We start from the raw sequence: 20305 nt of genomic DNA, 5'->3' as shown, positions 1-20305 counted from the left end.
TTCATGTCAGCTGCTTTTATATTATGCAGTCATTACAGCCGCTGTCACAGAATGCAGTCCAATCAGCTGCTGTCACAGAATGCCGTCATTCCAGCTGCTGTCACAGAATACAGTCATTCCTGCTGCTGTCACAGAATACAGTCATTGCATCTGCTGTCACAGAATGCAGTCATTCCAGCTGCTGTCACAGAATGCCTTCATTGCATCTGCTGTCACAGAATACAGTCATTGCATCTGCTGTCACAGAATGCAGTCATTCCAGCTGCTGTCACAGAATGCCTTCATTGCATCTGCTGTCACAGAATACAGTCATTGCATCTGCTGTCACAGAATACAGTCATTGCATCTGCTGTCACAGAATACAGTCATTGCATCTGCTGTCATAGAATGCAGTCATTGCATCTGCTGTCACAGAATGCCGTCATTCCAGCTGCTGTCACAGAATGCAGTCATTGCATCTGCTGTCACAGAATACAGTCATTGCATCTGCTGTCATAGAATGCAGTCATTGCATCTGCTGTCACAGAATGCAGTCATTCCAGCTGCTGTCACAGAATGCAGTCATTCCTGCTGCTGTCACAGAATACAGTCATTGCATCTGCTGTCACAGAATGCAGTCATTCCAGCTGCTGTCACAGAATACAGTCATTGCATCTGCTGTCACAGAATGCAGTCATTCCAGCTGCTGTCACAGAATGCAGTCATTCCTGCTGCTGTCACAGAATACAGTCATTGCATCTGCTGTCACAGAATGCAGTCATTCCAGCTGCTGTCACAGAATACAGTCATTCCAGCTGCTGTCACAGAATGCAGTCATTCCAGCTGCTGTCACAGAATGCAGTCATTCCTGCTGCTGTCACAGAATACAGTCATTGCATCTGCTGTCACAGAATGCAGTCATTCCAGCTGCTGTCACAGAATACAGTCATTGCATCTGCTGTCACAGAATGCAGTCATTCCAGCTGCTGTCACAGAATGCCGTCATTGCATCTGCTGTCACAGAATGCAGTCATTCCTGCTGCTGTCACAGAATACAGTCATTGCATCTGCTGTCACAGAATGCAGTCATTCCAGCTGCTGTCACAGAATGCCGTCATTGCATCTGCTGTCACAGAATGCAGTAATTCCAGCTGCTGTCACAGAATGCCGTCATTGCATCTGCTGTCACAGAATGCTGTCATTCCAGCTGCTGTCACAGAATGCAGTCATTCCAGCTGCTGTCACAGAACGCAGTCATTCCAACTGCTGTCACAGAATACAGTCATTCCAGCTGCTGTCACAGAATGCAGTCATTGCATCTGCTGTCACAGAATGCCGTCATTGCATCTGCTGTCACAGAACGCAGTGATTCCAGCTGCTGTCACAGAACGCAATCATTCCAACTGCTGTCACAGAATGCAGTCATTCCAGCTGCTGTCACAGAATGCCGTCATTGCATCTGCTGTCACAGAACGCAGTCATTCCAGCTGCTGTCACAGAATGCCGTCATTGCATCTGCTGTCACAGAACGCAGTCATTCCAGCTGCTATCACAGAATGCCGTCATTGCATCTGCTGTCACAGAATGCAGTCATTCCAGCTGCTGTCACAGAATGCAGTCATTCCAGCTGCTGTCACAGAATGCAGTCATTCCAGCTGCTGTCACAGAATGCCGTCATTCCAGCCGCTGTCACAGAATGCCGTCATTCCAGCCGCTGTCACAGAATGCAGTCATTCCAGCTGCTGTTACAGAATGCCATCATGTCAGCTGCTATTACAGAATGCAGTCATTACAGCTGTTGTCACAGAATGCCATCATTTCGCCTGCAGTCACAGAATGCTGTCATTCTAGCTGCTGTCACAGAATACAGTCATTCCAGCTGCTGTCACAGAATGCAGTTATTTCAGCTGCTGTCACAGAATGTAGTCATGCCAGCTGCTGTCACAGAATCCAGTCCTATTAGCTGCTGTCACAGAATGCCGTCATTCCAGCCGCTGTCATAGAATGCAGTCATTCCAGCTGCTGTCACAGAATGCCGTCATTTCAGCCACTGTCATAGAATGCAGTCATTCCAGCTGCTGTCACAGAATGCAGTCATTATAGCTGCTGTCACAGAATGCAGCCATTCCAGCCGCTGTCACAGAATTCCCTCATTCCTGCCGCTGTCACAGAATGCAGCCATTCCAGCCGCTGTCACAGAATGCCGTCAATCCAGCCGCTGTCACAGAATGCTGTCATTCCAGCTGCTGTCACAGAATGCCGTCATTCCAGATGCTGTCACAGAATGCCGTCATTCCAGACGCTGTCACAGAATGCAGTCATTACAGCTGCTGTCACAGAATGCCGTCAATCCAGCCGCTGTCACAGAATGCTGTCATGCCAACTGGAATGACGTGAGTTGCTGACTGTAGAAGAAGAATGATATTTGTCGGTCGCTCTCAGTTGGCCCTCTTACAGAATCTCCTCCCTCCGTAGTAACATGGCAATGTGTTGTAATGGGGTGAAAGGGATCACAATCCAGATTCCATATCTACCTATATATATATATATATATATATATATGTATATGTATGAACCCTACAGACATATCAAGTCTGCTCTTCACATTAGCACTCCAGAGCCTTCCATAAACATCAATGCCAATCTGCGACTCGCTCTTCAAACATAACTCCATGTTTGATAAGAGATTGGAAAATCCCTGATGGTTACCATAAACACTTTTCACTTCCTCCTTCTCTGCTAATAACACGATCGACCTGAATTCATGAAAGCACAGCAGATTCCTTGGACACAAAGGGAAAGGATCCAGGAGAAAGGGAAGACGGGGCTATGGGGACATCCTGTATGTCAGCAGATAGGGGTGCCCATAAAGTCTATGCCAGATCTATAATGGAGGTTATACGTGACTGTGCTGGGGTGATAGCTCCTCCCTTAGCGAGTATTACTTTATTATAATAACATAATAACAACTGGGAGGTCTATTTTAAACGTTTGATGTGGAAACAGCAGTGCCTAAAGCACAGGTGTCAAACACAATGCGGCCCCCCCAGGCCATTTCATGTGGCCCTCGCACCTCCTGCAGCTGCGGCACCCCCCTTGTCCCTGTAGTCAGCAGCAGAGAGGACAGAACTCCTTTGCCAGATCCTGCGCTCCTCTGTGCAGGTGCAGAAAGGCTCATCTTTGCCTCCCCCCCCCCCCTCAGCAGAGAGGAGGGCAGAACTCTTCCTGCACCTCTCAGAGTAGCGGAACCACCATGACTTTGCCTCCCCTGGTCTCAGCATTCAGCAGACTTCAGCCCTCCTCTGGTTCTCCTCCAGACCCTGAACTTCCTCCCAGATCCACCCGCATCCTCCTCTTGGCAGCAGCACATGGTAAGGAGGTGCATTGTGATGTAAGGAATGGTGGGTGACTCTTGAATTCTGATGCTGGGGGGGGGTTCTTGACATCCCATGTAAGGGTGTAAGGGGGCGTGGGGTGCTCTGGATATCTAATCCTACAGGTATAACCGGCCCTTCGAGGGCAACCATAATGCTGATGCGGCCCGTGATGAAATTGAGTTTGACACCCCTGGCCTAAAGTATATCTACAGCCGTTTTTCATTTTGGATAGAGTATGAAAAAATTAAAACATTTTTTTTTTTTTTTTTGCTGCATGTGTCTCAGTGAGAAAAATTGCCTTCACTTCCTATTCTTTATATTCAACAGGAAGTGAGAATAACTTTTAGACAGCTGTCAGAGCAACAGGTGTCCCCATTGGAAGACTTCTTATGAAATCCCATGCTGGTGACAACTCAGAATTTCTGATGTCTTTTATTCCCGGTGACATTGGTGATCAGGACATTTAGAGAGAGTGTGAATGAATTTAACCTCTTCCCACCCAGATCTTTACTGGGCTATTACGCCTGGGGGGGGGGGGGGGGGGTGTCTGCTTGATCATGTGACCACTGTCATTGGCTGTCACAGTGATCCAATGATCGGGGGCCAACCCGGCCATCTAATGATCAATACTAGGGATCTCTCCTGAGACCACGTAGTAGGAGCACTCTCCATTCATCTCTGCTGCCACCTATGGATGCAAATGTATGAGTGTCAGCGTTAAAGCGCTACCTCTTTGCCAGCGCACATATGACCTGAGTGCTAAGTACCGTGCATGGCAAGGGGTTAACTACTTGCAGACTGCCCACTGTACATATACTGTGGCAGGGCAGCAGCCGTGTGCAGCACCTGGTACGTGATCTGACACTTCCGGGTCTGGGGCGCGCATGCGCCGCAGGCGATTAGCTATGTGTTCACACACAGTGGGAGCCTAGTGATGGGTACCGCGGACTCCATGCCCGCCTGCACCCACCGATTAGACAGTACACAGGCAGAACAGTGATCTTCCTATGTAATCAAGGCAGATTGCCATTTTGTGAATAGGGAAGGTGTTGATCCTGTTTTCCTGCAAAGCAGAAATATGGATCAATGCCTTCCCCTAGTAAAAGCACCTCCCACACTACACTAATACACAATCTAGGCACACAGTTAACCCTTTGATCGCCCCTGTTAACCCTTTCCCAGCCAGAGTCAGTGATTATTTTTATCACTGATCACTGTATAAGTGTAACTGGAGAGATCACTGGGAGTTAGCCAGTTCCCATAAAGTATCAGTTAGTGTCAGATTGCCCGCCGTCCCGCTATAAGTCACTGATCACTAGTATTTAATAAAAAAAAGAAAAAGAATTACAGTATATACACGCATCTCATTGATTGTTGACGCAAATTTAACTTCTCCCCAAAAAGTGTCACTAACGTGTCCAATTTGTCCGTCGCAATTTCACAGTCCCGCTATAAGTTGCTGATCGCCGCCATTTCTATTTTAAAGAAACCATTAAAAAAAAAAAATGGTAAATATCCCCTAGTTTGTAGACACGATAACTTTTGCACAAACCAATCAATATACACTTATTGGGATTTTTTTTACCAAAAATATGTAGCAGAATACAAATTGGCTGAAATTGATGTAGAAATGACATTTTTTACATTTTTTTTTATTGGATGTGTTTTATAGCAGAAAGTATTTTTTCCCCATAATTGTTGGTCTTTTTTTTGTTTATAGCAAAAAAAAAAAAAACGCAGAGGAAATCAAATACCACCAAATGAAAGCTCTATTTGTGGAAAAAAAGGACATCAATTTTATTTGGGTACAGCGTCACATGACCACGCAATTGTCAGTTAAAGTAACGCCGTGCTGTTTAGCAAAAAATGGCCTGGTCGTTAAGGGGGGTAAAACTTCTGGAGGTCAAGTAGAGGACACTGACGGCATTAAAAACCTGTGACCAGATAACAAATAGGGGGTGCTGCTCAGGGCTCCAGCTGGGTCCTCTCCTGTAGTGCACCGCTGGGAGAGCCCAAGGTCCTATGCATAACTCTGGCAGGCAACTGCCATTGCTTTAACATGTATGCTACTATGCATTTTCATCCCTTTAGCTTTGCAAGTAACTCATCGTTTTTTGGATAGGTTATTACATTTTATGAGCCTTCCCCTTTCTTTTTAAGTTAACTGCCAGTTCACACCACATGCAGTCCAGTGCATTTTTTTCTGCATCAATAACGCATGGAAAGTAGGTTATATGGTTTCCAATGGCAGAGTTCACACCAGTGCTTGCAGTTCCAGTGCAGTCAGTTCCAGAGTGTTCCTTGTTTGCGGTTAAGAAAAAAGAGGGTGAAAATTCACTAGACGGCATCAAAAATGCACTGGAACGCATCAAAACTGCACACGCAGCATCTGGAACGCATCCGGACTGCGTTTCTATGATGTGAACTGGCTCTTAGAGTATAGCATGTGGTTGAGGTACCATTGAGCTGTTCATTTTGATCCTGGTGTTTGCAGGGATTTTCTTTATTTTGCTACTCCATATTTTGATTGTGGCACTCTACTATAGTAAACTTATTTCTCCCAGTTCTACTGGGGCCGCGGGGCCAGAAGGGAGACGCAGTGGTGTCACTATGGTTGGCATCACCTGGTAGGGTAAAACATGGTGTCACCCCCCCCCCCCCAAGTATAGTCCCCCCTCAGTACAGAACCCCCCTCCACTACCAATAGATCCCTCCTCCCTCAGTACAGACCCCACTCTTCACCAAGTATAGTCCCCCCTCAATACAGACCCGCCTCCACTACCAATAGATCCCTCCTCCCTCAGTACAGACCCCACTCTGCCAAGTATAGTCCCCCCTCAGTACAGAACCCCCCTCCACTACAAATAGATCCCTCCTCCCTCAGTACAGACCCCACTCTTCACCAAGTATAGTCCCCCCTCAGTACAGACCCGCCTCCACTACCAATAGATCCCTCCTCCCTCAGTACAGACCCCACTCTCCACCAAGTATAGTCCCCCCTCAGTACAGAACCCCCCCTCCACTACCAATAGATCCCTCCTCCCTCAGTACAGACCCCACTCTTCACCAAGTATTGTCCCCCCTCAGTACAGAACCCCCCTCCACTACCAATAGATCCCTCCTCCCTCAGTACAGACCCCACTCTTCACCAAGTATAGTACCCCCTCAGTACAGAACCACCCTCTACTATGAATAGATAGATCCCTCCTCCCTCAGTACAGACCCCCCTCTTCACCAAGTATAGTCCTCCTCAGTACAGAACCCCCCTCCACTACCAATAGATCCCTCCTCCCTCAGTACAGAACCCCTCTTCACCAAGTATAGTCCCCCTCAGTACAGACCCCCTATCCACTATGAACAGATCCCTCCTCCCTCAGTACAGACCCCACTCTTCACCAAGTATAGTACCCCCTCAGTACAGAACCCCCCTCCACTACCAATAGATCCCTCCTCCCTCAGTACAGACCCCACTCTCCAGCAAGTATAGTCCCCCCTCAGTACAGACCCCCCTCCACTACCAATAGATCCCTCCTCCCTCAGTTCAGACCCCACTCTTCACCAAGTATAGTCCCCCCTCAGTACAGAACCACCCTCTACTATGAATAGATAGATCCCTCCTCCCTCAGTACAGACCCCACTCTCCACCAAGTATAGTCCCCCCTCAGTACAGAACCACCCTCTACTATGAATAGATAGATCCCTCCTCCCTCAGTACAGACCCCACTCTCCACCAAATATAGTCCCCCCTCAGTACAGACCCCCCTCCACTACCAATAGATCCCTCCTCCCTCAGTACAGACCCCACTCTCCAGCAAGTATAGTCCCCCCTCAGTACAGACCCCCCTCCACTACCAATAGATCCCTCCTCCCTCAGTTCAGACCCCACTCTTCACCAAGTATAGTCCCCCCTCAGTACAGAACCACCCTCTACTATGAACAGATAGATCCCTCCTCCCTCAGTACAGACCCCACTCTCCACCAAGTATAGTCCCCCCTCAGTACAGACCCCCCTTCACTACCAATAGATCCCTCCTCCCTCAGTTCAGACCCCACTCTTCACCAAGTATAGTCCCCCCTCAGTACAGAACCACCCTCTACTATGAATAGATAGATCCCTCCTCCCTCAGTACAGACCCCACTCTCCACCAAGTATAGTCCCCCCTCAGTACAGACCCCCCTTCACTACCAATAGATCCCTCCTCCCTCAGTACAGACCCCACTCTTCACCAAGTATACTCCCCCCTCAGTACAAAATCCTCTCCACTACAAATAGATCCCTCCTCCCTCAGTACGGACCCCACTCTCCACCCTCAGTACAGACCCCCCCCCCCCGGCAAGGCCTCGAGCTGCATCATTAGCCTGAACATGCCCCTCCCGGCTCTGCAGAGGAACTTCGACTCAGTCCCAGTTACTTCCTGAGTAAAGCCTGACTCCCACATAACAGAAAGATTCTTGGGACGGCCCTCACTCTTTTCCGCCCGGAGCAGCAGGTAACCACATTGCCCACATTGGACCCACGCCTGCACTCGCAAAGTGACAGTAGCATACACACATACTGCTCCTAGGAACTCCCAGCCGCCTCCCGTGCATAGCGTGAGTCCGCCTGGCACCATCCGGATACTGGTATCCCAGACTAGGGGGGGGGATTGGGCTGCTGGATCCGCTCCCAATTCTGCTTCACTCATGGTGGCAATGGTAGCGAGCACACTCTCCATCTCTCTCACAAACTACATACTTCTCTCTCCTACACCTGTTTCCCCTGCACGGCCACACCCAAAGGAGGGGATATTAATAAGGTCCCCTTAGTCACTCCTGATTGGCCGGATGTTCCCGCTGTCTCCACCTCTTCGCCATACTGGCTAGGCAGAGCTGTTTGTGGCGCGCATTCCCGCGCGTTGCTGTAACTCTTCCCCTGCCATGCTTCCTCACTGTAAGCCTCAGGGAAGTAGCTGCTAAGTGGATCATGTCACTTGCCAGACATGCATCCACCCTCCTCAGTTGCACCAGGGCCAAAAGTGCGTCTTCCTTCACTGAAGCCAGCTGTCCCTCCTTGCTCGGCAAGAGTAGCATCCCGCTGTCGGTCGCACAGCCGATAGTCCTCTTCCTCACCATACATGTGCAATTCTTATCCTCCATAATGGCTCTGGGATTAGACCCACTGTCCCTGTCGGCATGGCCGACTACAATCCCCACAGTATTGGCGCAACAACTATATAGAATAAATGTCCCGCTGTCAAATGCACGGTCAACATTAGTCCACATAGCATGCATATACACCAGGCCCCTGGCACCTCTCTTCCCGTGGCCCCATTTTCACTGTCCCCACTAGGACAGTGAAAATGGGTCCTCTTCTCCGTCCTCCCTTGGACCCCTGACGCCATCTTCACTGTCCACACTAGTACCTTTTTCTGTCAAGCAGTTGCAGCACTTATGCACCTTTACACTTTTTCCCCCTGCTCTTCATGTTCTGATAGCAGAGTACATCTCATAGTCCTTATGAAAAGTTCTCATCAAATTACAGGTTTCCTTTGAACACTTGCGTTGCCACGGATAACCTTCCATATGGGCTTCTAGCTTCATCCCACTCTCCCGCAGATGCAGTCTCACACCTAGCCTGGTGCTTGAACAACAGTTCTGGGCACAAAAATTGACTTTTTTTACTTTTTCTTATGCCTTTGCCAGGGGAAACCGGCCCAGTAACTAATGGCAAAATCCCGGACAAGCCCCCAAATGTAGCGGGATTTCTAGGCCTTGAGCCTAAGGTGGGTCTACCGGTAACACTTTCAGCACATTTTAGCTGTGAACCCAGGTATGAGAACTGAGACAATGACCATTCCAGCATCTTTGGTTTGTTTGTTTTATTGTATTTAGGGGATGGGGGAAGGGAATGAGTGGGATACTCAGTACACTTTGGGACACTTGAAGAAAAATGCCTGTTGGCGCTGTCTTTAAGCTAGCTAAATGCCGACCAATGCTTTCTGACGCTTATAGATACTGTAGTACTGAAACTGCTGGAACTTTGACTTTAATTCAGAAGATCCAGGACTGTAGAACACTTGACTCCTTACACTCGATTTAGTTCAAAGTCACTGAACAGCTCCCTCCAGCCCTGCACTGGCTGAGGTAGCTCTGTGTAGATACTTGTACTTCTGTAACTCTTAACTTGTAAACTTCCCACTGTACACTGACTCTTCAGGGCCCAAACTGCAGGCGCCCCCTTTACACTTCAGGGTCCTCTGACTAGGCACCCCCTTTACACTAGCTGACTCCTGGATCCCTAGAACCTTCTCCAGGGTGGTCCCCTCTGACACTAGGCAGACCCCCAGGGGCAGTCCACAGTACTCACAACCTTTGCAGGCTTTCCTGGATCTGGACTCCTCTCTCTCCGCTGGTTCTCGGCACACCGGATCCCCTCTGCAGCTCAGCTCCACACTCCTTGGATTCCCAGGCTGCCACCCGGGACACCCGCTTCCTCTGACAGGAGTAGAGACAGCCGTACTCTCCCTCCTGGGACTCTGCTTCCCGCCAAAGACGCTGCATCATGCGTTCCCTTCAAACTTATACCCACTCCCAGAATCCTCTGCGGCAGAATCTGCCTTCCGGGGTAGATACAAGCCTGACTGAGCCCCTGATTGGGTTTCCTCCACTGCCCTATGAGAATCCTCTCACAGAGCCAGTGGGGAGATTCCCCTCTCAGCAAACACACCTGGGAGACATGACAGTCCAGCTGAAATCATGGCCCTGCTGTTAAGCAGCCAAGGCCCACTATACTTTACCTAGCACCTACCTGTAGGGTAATACACTAGTTTAAAAAAAAAAGTTAATAAAAATTTCTGAAATATATCCCATAGTTTGTAGACGCTAGAATATACATTTATTGGGATTTTTTTTTACTAAAAATATGTAGCAGAATACATATTGGCCTAAAGTTATGAAGAAATATTTCAAAATTGTCAGTCTTTTTTTATTTTATAGCACAAAAAGTAAAAAAACGCATAAAATACCACCAAAAGAAAGCACAATTTGTGGGCAAAAAATGACATAATTTTGGGTACAGTGTCGCACAACCGCACAATTTCCAGTTAAAGTAACACAGTACCATATCGCAAAAAATGGCCTGCTCATGAAGGGGGGTAAATCTTCCAGAGGTCAAGTGGTTAATCATGGGGAGAAGCGCTGGGGGCAGAGTGAAATGCGTTGGGGCATGGCTAGCCTTGGCTGGAGCTTGGGCTAAGGCTGTCATTTCACATATCCACAGGGTCTTGCAGTGATGTGCGGTGCATTCAACCTTGTTTGTCTCTTGGCACTAAAAACCTGACAGGGGTTCTAACCTTCTCACAGCCCAATTCAAATCTGAAAAAAAAAAAAAAGTTTTGCCTTTAGTTATACTGTATTATTTCAATCTTGGGGATACATTGCCACCTAGTGGCCACTATTATTAATTGTTACTGTAGTACTATAAGTCATGAAGGGCAGGTGCTTTGCTTTCTTCTACACAAATGCATTGGGGTAGAATTCAGAGTGACTGGCAATGAACAGAGGGTTGTAGTCTGGTGAGACAACATGTGATAAATTGATGGTCTTTAACATGCCATAGCATTCAGACAACGGTTTGGTTCCTGCCTCGGTGTTCCATCCTGTTTTAATGTTTAATAATCGTTAAAGGTTTACCTCTAAAGGGACAACTTTTAAATTGAAGGGATCTATTAAAAAATAAAATGAAACCTTTGGCTAGGAAAAAGCCTTAAAATGTGACAAAAAAATACAATCAAGAGAAATAACATTTCTACCATTAAAAAGAAAAGTTGTCAACCCACTCAGAAAAAGTCCAAAGAATGAATGAAATACATTTACGGAGGAATCAGAGATTTAAAGAGGGTTGGAGCTTTAATCCCCCCGATCCTAAAACTAAAAGGAAGAAAGTTTATAATCACGTATTAAAATATTAAATTCAAGGGGTCTGCAGGCAATTATCAGTCAGCGTTCTAGTAACCACAGCTATGGGTATATCAGTTTTTTTGGACTGCTAAGGATTGTAGATTTCTTAAAAGAAAAAAATAATATATATATATATATATATATATATACACACATGCACACTATATTACCAAAAGTATTGGGATGCCTGCCTTTACACGCACGTTAACTTCAATGGGTGTTCTATCCGGTTGAGGTCAGGATTCTGCGAAGGCCAAATATGTTCCTCCACCCCAAACTCGTTCATCCATATCTTTATGGACCTTGCTTTGTGCACTGGTGTGCAGTCATGTTGGAACAGGAAGGGTCATCCCCAAACTGTTCCCACAAAGTTGGGAGCATGAAATTGTCCAAAATGTCTTGGTATGCTGACGCCTTAAAGAGGTTTTCAAAAAGTACACCTGAAAGACAAACACATAATGAGCTAGTATACATCGCATACTAGCTCATTATGATATACTTACCTTATAACGAAGCCCCGAAGCGCCGACCGCTCACTTCTCCCATGTGTGACATGTTCTGTCACCCTTCTTCCGGGTTCGTGGCATTAGGCCATCTGATTGGCTGGACCCACGATTACATCACTCCCACGCATACACATGGGAGCCGACGGTCACGGCACGGGGCTCTGAAGGAACGGCACCAGCGGCCGTTCCTTCAGAGCGCATGCGCCAGTGATGTCACTGGCTGCATGTAAGGTAAATATCTCCTAAACGGTACATGTTTAGGAGATATTTAGAGTACCTATAGGTAAGTCTTATCATAGGCTTACCTATAGGTACAACTTGCAGAGGAGGGTTTACTTCCTCTTTAAGAGTTCCCTTTACTGGAACTAAGGGGCCAAGCCCAACCCCTGAAAAACAACCCCAAACTATAATCCCCCATCCACCAAATGATTTGGACCAGGGAACAAAGCAAGGTCCATAAAGACATGGATGAACGAGTTTGGGGTGGAGGAACTTGACTGGCCTGCACAGAATCCTGACTTCAACCCGATAGAACACCTTTGGGATGAATTAGAGGTGAGACTGTGAGCCAGGCCTTCTTGTCCATCATCAGTGCCTGACCTCACAAATGTGCTTCTGAAAGAATGGTCGAACATTCCCATAGACACATTCCTAAACCTTATGGACAGCCTTCCTAGAAGAGTTGAAGCTGTTATAGCTGCAAAGGGTGGGCCAACTCTATATTGAACCCTACAGACTAAGAATGAGATGCTATTAAAGTTCATGTGGGTGTAAAGGCAGGTGTCCCAATACTTTTGGTAATATAGTGTATATATATTTATATATGTATATATATATATATATATATATATATATATATATATATATATATATATATATATATATTTGATATAAAACAGAGTAGCAGAGTTTGGCTGTTCCTCACCCAGTTTTGAGCCGCCTACGCACTATGCAGCTGTTTCTGTTTTAGGTATTGACTGATTCATCCTACATATGAAATTGATGATCATTAGCACAGGCTTCATATAATTGGTTAATCATACACCTGACTCTAATTCTACAAAATCCCTGACTTTGTGCAATTATCAGAATTGGTGCTGGTTTAAAGCTAAAGAATAGTCACACAAAATATTGATTTGATTTAGATTTTTCTTCTGTTCGCTCACTTTGTATTTTGTAAATTGATAAAAATAAACAATTAAAAACTGTATTTTTCAAAACATTCTTACTTTACAGCACATCTTCACATCTGCCAAAAACTTTTGTACTGTACTGTGTGTATGTATGTATATATATATATAGACTACCTTACTATCCTATGCTTGGCTGATTTAGAAAAGTTGACCTGAATTAATTTATACAAGTCCTGATAATGTAGCTTCTCTCTTTTTCCAGTCCGCCTCCCGCCGCGTTGGTCTCTCCTGCGCCAACTGCCATACCACCACCACGACACTATGGCGCCGCAATGCAGAGGGGGAACCTGTATGCAATGCCTGTGGACTCTATATGAAACTTCACGGTGTACCCAGACCGCTGGCAATGAAGAAGGAAGGCATACAAACAAGGAAACGGAAACCAAAGAACCTCGGTAAAGCTAAAACTCCCTCAGGTAGATATCATGCACAAAAAACACCAATCATAGATTACTGTGGCAGCCCTCAGCATGGGATGGCATCCTTTGGCAGTGCCTAGTCTCAGCAATCGTCTTTAAAAGGGGCCCTGTCACCAACTTTAAAAATTGTAAGAGTTTTTCGTTTCCATACATTTTTTTTTTTCATTAATTTGACTACTCTAGGAAAAATCACTTCTATTGAACAGACCCCTCCTTCCTTGTATGTCATAACCTTATCTTCTTGTTGGGGTGTCTATTTGCTGTCTGTGCTGGCCCAGCTGCTCTGCCCTTCCTCTCATATCCTTTTATGTAGCTGGTGGGAGGATTAAAGGTTAATACTATAAGAGTGCCACTTGAGTGACAGCTCTGAGTCTTCTAGGGCTGTAGACATCACAGATGGCGGAGCCCAGCAGCAGTCTCAGTGCTTTTGAATGTCTACATGGAGGTGGGGGGGTTGATTTTACTGGTAAATCACATAAATAAAATACATTTTATATACATACTGTATAATTCTATGGAAATAGTTTTGTTGAAATGAATAGACTGGTGACTTGGTCTCATTAGGAATGGAAGTCTTGTGAAGTTGGATAACTGAAAGCATGTTTAGATGCTGTAGCCATGAATGTAACTTGTATTCAGATCTCTGAAGCTTGCTTACTAAGTGTTTTGTGGACCTTCTTTATCTTAGGACCAAATGGCAGCGATAACCTCACTCCTTCCACCAGCTCCACCAACTCCACGACAGCGGAGGACATGCGCCCCATCAAGATTGAACCCGGACTCTCTCCTCCATATGGACACTCTACTTCTATATCTCAGGTGCAATACCATCTCATACTAAACAGATAGCATGTGTCCCTCTAATAGTGATGCTCAACACCCCTGGGATGTTACTTGGTCTGGGCTAATTATAACAAGTCCGTCATGTATATTACAGCTGAACACCAGACAGCTATATCAATTCAACTTTAATTGAGTTTATAATAATCAAAATAGAAATATGTATGTGTGTATATATATATATATATATATATATATATATATATATATTGAAACGCCTGCCTTTACACTCACATGAACTTTAATGGCATCCCAGTCTTAGCCTGTAGGGTTCAGTATTGAGTTGGTCCACCCTTTGCAGCTATAACAGCTTCAACTCTTCTGGGAAGGCTGTCCACAAGGTTTAGATGTGTGTCTATGGGAATGTTTGGCCATTCTTCCAGACGCGCATTTATGAGGTCAGGCCTTAATTTTGGATAAGAAGACCTGGCTTGGCTCGCTCTAATTTAAAGTTTAATGTTCTTTCGGGTTGAGGTCAGGACTCTGTGCAGGCCAGTCATGTTCTTCCACCCCAAACTCGCTCATCCATGCTTTTAGGGACCTTGTTTGTGCACTGGTGCGCAGTCATGTTGGAACAGGAAGGGGCCATCCCCAAACTAAGTTGGGAGAATAAAATTGTCCAAATTGTCTTGGTATGCTTACGTCTTAAGAGTTCCCTTCACTGGAAGTAAGGGGCCAAGCACAACCCCTGAAAAACAACCCCACACCATAATGCCCTCTTCACCAAATGATTTGGACCAGGGCACAAACCAAAGTCCATAAAGACATGGGTGACGAGTTTGGGATGGAGGAACTTGACTGGCCTGCACAGAATCCTGACCTCAACCCAATAGAACACCTTTGGGATGAATTAGAGCGGAGACTGTGAGCCAGGCTTTCTCGTCCAACATCAGTTTATGACCTCACAAATGCACTTCTGGAAGAATGGTCAAACGTTCCCATAGACACACTCCTAAACCCTGTGGACAGCCTTCCCAGAAGAGTTGAAGCTGTTATAGCTGCAAAGGGTGGGCCAACTCAATATTGAACCCTACGGACTAAAGCCTCGTACACACGCAACGATTATCGGCCGACCGATCGTCCAACTTTTGTCCAGAGTGTTTTTTTGTTGGTTGGAATGTGCCTAGACTGCACACAAATTTTCTTGCCCAACAAAAATCAACTTTAGAAGTGATGTCATGTGTTAGTTTGATTTCTTTGTGTTCTTTCTTCTCTGAGCATGCCCAGACTTGCTCATCAGATTTTTCCCTGTCGAAATTTGTACTGACTGCACGAAAATTGGCCGTTTTTTGACGGCCAACAAAAATTTTATAGTCTGCACACCAGATTTTTTTCGTCCGAAAAGTCGGAGTTGGTTGTCGGAAGCATCATACTAACAAGCCGAAAATCGGCGGATCAGACGTTGGCCCGAAATTCCCCGCCGATTTTCGACACGTGTGTATGAGGCTTAAGACTGGGATGCCATTAAAGTTCATGTACGTGTTAAGGCAAGTGTCCCAATACTTTTGCCAATATAGTGTATCTATTTTAAATGAGCAAATTAGTTTTCAAAGTATCAACATTTTTTACATTTTCATTTTAATTGATCTCTTTATATATTCTTACATTCCAGGCATCTCCACTATCTATTACAAGCCACGGACCATCTATTCATTCAATGGCAGGCCTTAAACTCTCTCCGCAGACCCACCACTCAATCAACACATCTCCACAAGTCAGCTCCAAACACGACTCCTGGAATAACCTGGTGTTAGCGTGAAGCCGCCCGGCCCCTCTGACACTTCCTAATGTCACTTGAACAGTGGGCTTCGCAAACAATGACTTATTTTTATCCTAGAAAATAATTGTATCCAACAAACTGCCACTATGAAAATAGAAAAAAAAAAGTTGCAAGCTCTCAAGAGACTTAGAAAGTTGTGATAGAATTTGAACTATTAGAGTAAAAAGAAAAATAATTTAATGTCTCTTCTACTAGCAAAGAACCGTTTATAAAACTGGACAGTATTTAAAGTTTATGGCTTGGATGGTTTTACAGCTTTGAGTTTCTGCCAAGGTGACCCCACTTCGCCAAAGTCACACCAGCAAGGGATACAATCTTCGATGTGAAACACTGGAAGTGGCTGAAAGACTTTTTTTTTTTAGTACCTTTGCTAGTGAAAATTTGCAAAATAAATAAAAAAAAAAAAAAAAAACTTTTTTTTTTTTTTTTAAGAAGAATAAACTATATTTAATCAAGAAGGGGGGATGCTGATCTTTGTTTCCGCTGCTGAGTGCTTTTCCAAAATCATCATCATTTGTTGATGTGGACTTTCTCCCTATCGACATTCATATTTTGTGTTCTTTGGCAAAAAAAAAAAAAAAAAAATTGTTAATCTGGTTTGTATTTTTATGTTCTACACTTCCGAAATGATTGTAGACTTTTATGTTACCCCTTTAAAAAAAAAGTTTGCGTCTTACAACTAGACTCTACAATGATATTTTGGGGACTCTGGAACAACAGGAAAAAAAATTTTCTTAAACTGAAAGCAGATTTAGCTGTCATGACAGTTATTATTTTAAGTTAATTCATTGATTTTCGGGGGAAAAAAACTCATTCTCAACTAGAACACAGATTTACAAGTAGCTGCCATGCCAAGTTATTATTTCAAGTTAATTGATTGATCGTATATTAGATATTCTTTCCTGTAAAGAAAAGCAGGACAACCATAAATCCCAGTTAAATCTGAAAATCGTTGGAATATATTGCAAGTTTGGAATATATTGCAAGGTGTTATTTAAGTATGATTGACTTTGTAAACTGTTGTATAAAATTAGAGTTGAACTTTTCAATGTATTTAAAATATAAAAAGAAACATGCGCTTGATTCCATTTATCTTGTTATGATGCCCATGTCATTGTGTTCTGACAGTCGGCTGCAGTTTAGAAATGGCTTCTTGTGGAAGGGTTTAGCTGTAACAGCAACACTGCTACCTACAATGTCTACAGTACTACACTCCATTTGTTGAGATGCCTTTTGACTATTTTGCAACAAATAAATATAGAAATTGAGAAAATGAGGAAGTGCTGGTTCACATTGTTCAACAATCACTGCAACATCCCTAAACATAATTGAGAAAGCATAAATTGATTGGGGGCAGGTCCAACATACAGTCAAGCCGAAGGCCTGGGTGGATGTCCGGGCCGTACCTCACCTAAAATATGGGACTTTATAGGCATAGATTGATGAAGATTTGTGATATATAATCTTGAACAAGGACCGTTGTATAAAAAAACCTAAATTTTATTCAAAATACAAATGACATTTTAAAAACATTGAAAAACAGACATAGAGATTTACAAATATCGTAAATAAATCATGAGCAGCAGTGTGGGTCACATAGGTCCTACATGTTTCGCCGAGGTATAAATCCTCATACAGTGGCTTCTTCAGGGACCAGAAAGGTATAACCCCTTTAACTGATTCAATTTATTTTAAGTGTTTAACCACTTAAGCCCCGGAGGATTTGGCTGCTAAAAGACCAGGGGGTATTTTGCGATTCGGCACTGCGTGACTTTAACAGACAATTGCGCGGTCGTGCGACGCTGTACCTAAACGAATTTGACGTCCTTTTTTCCCCACAAACAGAGCTTTCTTTTGGTGGTATTTGATCCCCTTTGCGATTTTTTGATCATGCGCTATAAACAAAAAAAGAGCGTCAATTTTGCAAAAATAACAATATTTTTCACATTTTTTTATATGAAATTCCCCCAAAAAAAAGTAAAAATCAAAATTTTTTAACATTTTTGGCCAATTTGTTTTATGCTACATATGTTTGGTAAAAAAAATCGCAAAAAGCGTATTTTGATTGGTTTGCGCAAAAGTTATCGCGTTTACTAACAAAGGGAAAGATCTTTGCCATTTTTGTTGTTTTTTTTTAACGCGTAATGGCGGCGATCTGCGGTTTTTTTTGCAGTACTGCGACATTGGGGCGGACAGATCGGACCCTTGACTGAAATTTTTGACACTTTTGGGGTTACCAGTGACATTTCTACAGTAATCAGTGCTATATATATGCACTGTTACTGTAAAATTACACTGGCGGTGAAGGGGTTAACTTTATTTGAGAGGGAGGGGCTGTGTGTGTCCCTAGGGGCGTGATTATAACTGTGATTGGCTGTGGCTTGAGCTGTAGGAACACTGATCAACGGTCCTACATAGTAGAACCGTGTGATCAGTGTTTCTACACAGGGCAGAATGACAGGCAGCTTGTTTACACAAGCTGCCTGCCTTTCTCCCTCTCTCCCGACGATCGCTGAGTGACATCGAGTCCGCCGGTCACTAGCGCGGGGGGGTCCGTGACCGCGCGGGAGCGCGGCGGCGGCGGCGCGCGCTCGCTCCCCAGGGCCTCACAGGCTAGTGACGTATATACAGTATACGTCACTTTGCCTGTGAGGGGCTGACCGCCGCAGTATATCTACTTGCGGCGGTCGGCAAGCGGTTAATGACATCTGTTGAAGATGACACCAGTCCACAGTGAAAGGCATGGCATGACCACGATGCGGTCACGGTTAAAAAAGTTCTGGCACGTGACCGGGATCTCCCAAAATGGTGAGCACTGGACCGGGCTACAGCACACGGCAGAGTAATGTCCAGGGGAAAGAAGGAATCCCAGGGGATTTGTGCCTCTAATGGAACAATGAATCCAGATTACCTGATTATACAGAGTTCCATACAAATTGTTCCATTAGAGGCACAAATCCCCTGGTTCTACGTGCAGATGGAGCCATGTCCCCCTTGGTAATCTTGATTCATTCCTTCTTTCCCCTGGACATTACTCTGCCGTGTGCTGTAGCCCGGTCCAGTGCTCACCATTTTGGGAGATCCCGGTCACGTGCCAGAACTTTTCTAACCGTGACCGCATCGTGGTCATGCCATGCCTTTCACTGTGGACTGGTGTCATCTTCAACAGATGTCATTATACACTTAAAATAAATTGAATCAGTTAAAGGGGTTACACCTTCCTGGTCCCTGAAGAAGCCACTGTATGATTTATACCTCGGCGAAACATGTAGGACCTATGTGACCCACAATGCTGCTCATGATTTATTTACTATATTTGTAAATCTCTATGTCTGTTTTTCAATGTTTTTAAAATGTCATTTGTATTTTGAATAAAATTTAAGTTTTCTATACAACGGTCCTTGTTCAAGATTATATATCACAAATCTTCATCAATCTATGCCTATAAAGTCCCATATTTTTGGTGAGGTATGGCCCGGACATCCACCCAGGCCTTCGGCTTGACTGTATGTTGGACCTGCCCCCAATCAATTTATGCTTTCTCAAATAAATATAGAAATATAGAAGAATAATAGCAAAAAGTGGTCCATGGAGTCTGCCCCGATTTTTTTAATTTTTTTTTTTTAATTTTATGTCTGAGTTTATATCTATGTTTGTCCCAAGTATGAATCAGCTTACAGTTAACTGACTCACTACCTCTGCTGGACTCTATTTCAAATGTCAACTCTTTTGGTAAAAAAAGACAGTAAAACCTTGGATTGTGAGCATAATTCGTTCCGAAAACATGCTTGTAATCCAAAGCACTCGTATATCAAAGCACATTTCCCCATAAGAAATAATGGAAACTCAGATGATTCCTTCCACAACCATTTATTCATAAGTCCTTCAGTTTATAGTCCATATAAAAAGATTATAGCAATATGATTGGTTGTGTAACTATAAAATGTTCATCCACAAATAGCGCCTCCACAAGGGGGTCAGAAGCTAAATCCAGCAGGAGCTTTAGAGTATAAAAGAGAAGAGAGGCGCCTCTAAGTGTAGCAATATGGTTACATTTAATGAAGGTTCAACATTTAGAAACTCATATGGTTGATGAATAAAACAGGCACATCTAAGTATACAGGCATCCGGGGTAAAGCTGTCCACATCATAGACCATCCTCCGCACTGCAGGTTCTCACTGCTGTCAGTTGGCAGTCGTGTCCGGAAGGACTACCCTGCAGTAGAGCAATCTGAAAGAGAGGCTTGAAGCGCTCGTGGATCGCAGCGTGGAA

General features: G+C 44.6%; 1 protein-coding gene across 1 annotated transcript in view; it reads left to right on the top strand.

The window, feature by feature from the left end:
- Nucleotides 1-16076, top strand: part of GATA4 (GATA binding protein 4) — a 93392-nt gene extending 77316 nt beyond the window's left edge. The window contains exons 4-6 of the mRNA XM_082251381.1: nucleotides 13196-13409; nucleotides 14101-14231; nucleotides 15865-16076. Coding sequence (XP_082107507.1) covers nucleotides 13196-13409; nucleotides 14101-14231; nucleotides 15865-16011 — 492 coding nt within the window. The 3' untranslated portion in view covers nucleotides 16012-16076. The remainder of the gene's footprint in view (nucleotides 1-13195; nucleotides 13410-14100; nucleotides 14232-15864) is intronic.
- Nucleotides 16077-20305: the final 4229 nt, after the last annotated feature.

This window comes from Pelophylax lessonae (assembly GCF_965119305.1).
Source record: "Pelophylax lessonae genome assembly, chromosome: 3".
Classification (NCBI taxonomy): Eukaryota; Metazoa; Chordata; class Amphibia; order Anura; family Ranidae; genus Pelophylax; species Pelophylax lessonae.
Note: the sequence above shows the minus strand (reverse complement) of the source record. Positions and strands in the feature narration are given on the sequence as shown.